At 43.6% G+C, this 3896-nt stretch overlaps 1 protein-coding gene across 1 annotated transcript in view; it reads left to right on the top strand.

The window, feature by feature from the left end:
* The window catches only part of AP4E1 (adaptor related protein complex 4 subunit epsilon 1), a 21637-nt gene extending 18398 nt beyond the window's left edge, over positions 1–3239 (top strand). Inside the window, exons 20-21 of the mRNA XM_081964474.1 lie at positions 92–249; positions 2056–3239. Of these exons, the coding sequence (XP_081820600.1) occupies positions 92–249; positions 2056–2216 (319 nt within the window). The 3' untranslated portion in view covers positions 2217–3239. The remainder of the gene's footprint in view (positions 1–91; positions 250–2055) is intronic.
* Positions 3240–3896: the final 657 nt, after the last annotated feature.

Below are 3896 nucleotides of genomic sequence, written 5' to 3'. Positions count from 1 at the left end.
CTTTGCTATTGTATTGTATTGACCAAATTTTCCTCCTCTTTTTGTACACTTTTCTCCTTTTCTTCATTTCTATCGACAACCCTGTTTGCAGACCAATGAAGATGAGCACAGATGAATATGGACAACTGTGGCTCTCCATTTCAAATGAAGTCAGACAAAATCTAAAAGTGGCATCCTCTCACGGAACTCTGTCCTTGATGCTAGACATCTTTCAACAAAAACTGAAGCTACATATTGTTGACATCATAGGTACGTAACTTAACTGTTTCAGATTCATGACATACTGTATATCCGTGGTGACGACCTATGGCATGTGTGCCACAGGTGGCGCATAGAGCCCTCTCTGTGGGCATATGAGCCGTCGTCCCAGCTCAGCTCTATTGTGCATGCGCGCGCACCTCCCGCCTGCCAGCTGGTTCTGGGGTCTTTGCCATGCATGCACAGGAGTGGGGCGCATGCATAAGATGCGTGTGCATGTATGGTGGGGCGTACATGCGCCCCACTGTACATGCGCAGGAGGGCATGTACGCATGCAGGGGAGCATGCAAAGGGGTATGCACAGAGGGGCAGGGCACATCTGGGGGTGTGCACACATGCATGGGGGGGCAGGGCGCATCCAACGGGGTACATGCACATTGCATTATGGGTGTGCTTTCAGCACATGATAACAAGAAGGTAGCCATCACCGACATACATGATCCTGAAGTTCTGGGTTAGTGCCAGTAGGTGAAACCACATTTTTCCAAAATTGGAATGATTTGGCTCCTGACTGAGGTGAAGCTACTTCTCTGAGGTAATTGGAAACCATTTGGATTTTCCTCAGGCATGTGGAGTTTTAGAGTTTCAAGGACATGAAGATGCAGACAAGAAGTCAGTCGTTATTTTCCACTCCCTCGAATTCTCAGCGTAGGGAAAATGTTGAATAATTGTGTGTGTGTCTCTCTCTCCCTTTCTACATCCAAATTGAAACCTCAGGGAATGACAGTTAAACAAAGCCAGCTGTTTCCTCAGCCATTGGAGAAAAGAAAAAAGGGTGTTTTGGGAAATAAGTATTTTAATCCAGCCTCAGCTAGCAATATTCATAAAGCATCCTACTGTAGCTTAGAATAAAAACAAAACAAAACAAAAATCACATAATTCCCACCCACCCACACCTTTGAGGCAGAGAGTTATTGGAAATCCCTGTAGGCAATGTGTGACATTTTGTCTTTGAATAATAAACCCACACGTCGCAGTGATTATGCGTTCATGTGAAGTGTTAATACCACTTTATAAGGCCTTGGTACACTTGGAATACTGCATCCAGTTTTGGTCGCCACGATATAGAAAAGATGTGGAGAGACTAGAAAGAGTGCAGAGAAGAGCAACAAAGATGATTAGGGGGCTGGAGGATAAAACATAAGAAGAATGGTTGCAGGAACTGGGTATGTCTAGTTTAATGAAGAGAAGGACTAGGGGAGACATGATAGCAGTCTTCCAATATCTCAGAGGTTGCCACAAAGACGAGGGAGTCAAACTATTCTCCAAAGCACCTCAGGGCAGGACAAGAAGCAATGAGTGGAAACTAATCAAGGAGGGAAGCAACTAAGGAAAAGTTTTCTGACAGAACAATTATCAGTGGAACAACTTGCCTCCAGAAGTTGTGAATACTCCAACATTGGACATTTTTAAGAAGATGTTGGATATCCATTTGTCTGAAGTGATGTAGGGTTTCCTGCCTAAGCAGTGGGTTGGAGTAGAGGGCCTTCAAGATCCCTTCCAACTCTGTTATTCTAAATTCTAAAAAGGACCTGGTGTAGGAGAAGAGCAAGCAGAGCTGGGGTGGGCGGAGTTAAGCACATCATCAGCTTAAGAGTTGTTATGTGGTCACAAATGGTTTAAATCCCACCTTTCTTGAATTCTGTTGACCCTTATCTAGCGCCAAATGCAGTATTGGATTAGATTCTTAGATATAGGCCCGAGCGATAAATCTCCTGAACTGCAATTTTATGTATGGTGCTGATCCTTTGTGCCTGAAACCCGGATATTAAGAACTTTCCAAATGCCTTCCTTTAGGAAATGAAGGAATCGCCGCTTGTCGACTGCTTCCATCAATCCCGTGTCTTCTCCACTGCCGGCTCCATGCTGGGACATTGGCCTTGTGGTTGAGATCCCCTTGTCCTGCTCTACCAGACTGTCTACTTTATCAGTGTCAGAAGGTGATGGAAGAATCATGAAAAACCACACAGTCTCCTTTTTGGACTTGTATGAAAGAACAGTGTGGTTGTGCGTTAGGGTTTTATCAAATCCAACTTCTGTTCTCCACGGAGCGAAGATGTATCTTGGCATCGGTGTGGTTCTCCTTCCAGTGGGAGGGGGAAACCCATCAGGATGTTGACATTGACATGGCAGTAAGGTACAGGTAGCTGAACTGAGACACATGTTATGCAAGGCACACGTTTTCTATTTAATGTATTTGTAAAACTCACGGGGGGATTTATTCGTAGGATCAGCTACTTGAATTACTCGCTCCCTAGTGCAGAGAGCTGCCTTCTGCTTATTTTTCTGAAGCTCTTGAGGTGGTTTCTTAAGCACTTATGGAAACTACCTGCGGATCACAAACCTGCAGGGATCATCTTCAGTTTGTAAGTTTATCCGTGATTGCCCCATCAATGCATCACTGCTGGGTCATGGCACTGTGGGAAAGTTTTTGACTTGGCACCGGTCACCATTGACTGTACCTCAACCATCCGTGTCATCAGAGTTGGGAGTTTGTCTCCAATGTATTTATGGTATGGATATATAGTAGGATGACAAGTTTGTGCGTGTGTGTGTGATCAAGGAAGTACCTTTTTGCCAACACAGCTTGAGATGGGTTGTGTGATTGTAGGTATGCAATGCAGAGTTTCTATAGTTTTGGCGTCAACTTCTAGATCTTCTTATTCGGTGAGCTGTTTTAAGTAACCCCCCCCCCCCCGCAACGAAAGAAGACTCCGAGGCTTGAGTTTCCTCAAAGTTCCATTTTATTAGAGATGTCATATCTGGAAGCTTTCAGATTCAGGTTTTCCCCACCCAAGTGAAAGTCCAAGTCCCTGCCCAGCACCCACAGGTCCATCCCATGGCCCAATCAGGCCCCGTCTCAACTGGAGATGCCTCCCAGTCACACAACTCCAGGTGCCGGGAAAGACGTCCTTGACTCTCCGAGAAAGGAATGTTATTTAGACTATATAAATCTCCCATATTCCATATAATCCTCCCTCCCATTTTCCCACAGTAGAAAATGTGGAAGGCTGAAGACCCAATGCAAAAGATGGCTTCCAGGACTTCTTATCTTCCCGCTATCTATGGCCATGTGAAAGCGTATAAGTATAATTACTTTTATATAAAAAAAAAGATGACATTGGAAGGACCTCATGTTTTCTTTTAAATAATTCAAGGTGGCAAACATATTTAATACTCCTTCCTCTTTCCTCCACAATAACCACCTTGTGAGGTGGACTCGACACAGAGAGAGTGAGTGACTGATCAGTAATATAAAATTATATTTGATTTATATGCCACCATTTTGAGGCTTTCCTAGTGGGGGAATTCTGGGAGTTAAAGTCCATGCACCTTCAAGTTGCAAAAGTTGAGGAACGCTAGGTATATAGTTTTTTGTTTTTTTTCTTAGCTTATGCCATTAATTTCTTTCGCTTACCATTTCTTAGTCCCGGTAATGTCGCTTGTTCTGAAAAACATGCAATTATGGATATGTAGGTGTAGTTAATGGATAGAAGACTGTGTTGCTAAGTAGTTTGCAAGGCGCCATGAGAAAAAATAGAGAATATCCTTTGTGAACTGCATACAATTCTGACTGTAGAACATTCACCTTTTCACTTTAAGAAAGTAGAATGCAATTAGCTAACAAAGGGATTGAA

This window comes from Natrix helvetica (assembly GCF_964273705.1).
Source record: "Natrix helvetica genome assembly, chromosome: 12".
Lineage (NCBI taxonomy): Eukaryota > Metazoa > Chordata > Lepidosauria > Squamata > Natricidae > Natrix > Natrix helvetica.
Note: the sequence above shows the minus strand (reverse complement) of the source record. Positions and strands in the feature narration are given on the sequence as shown.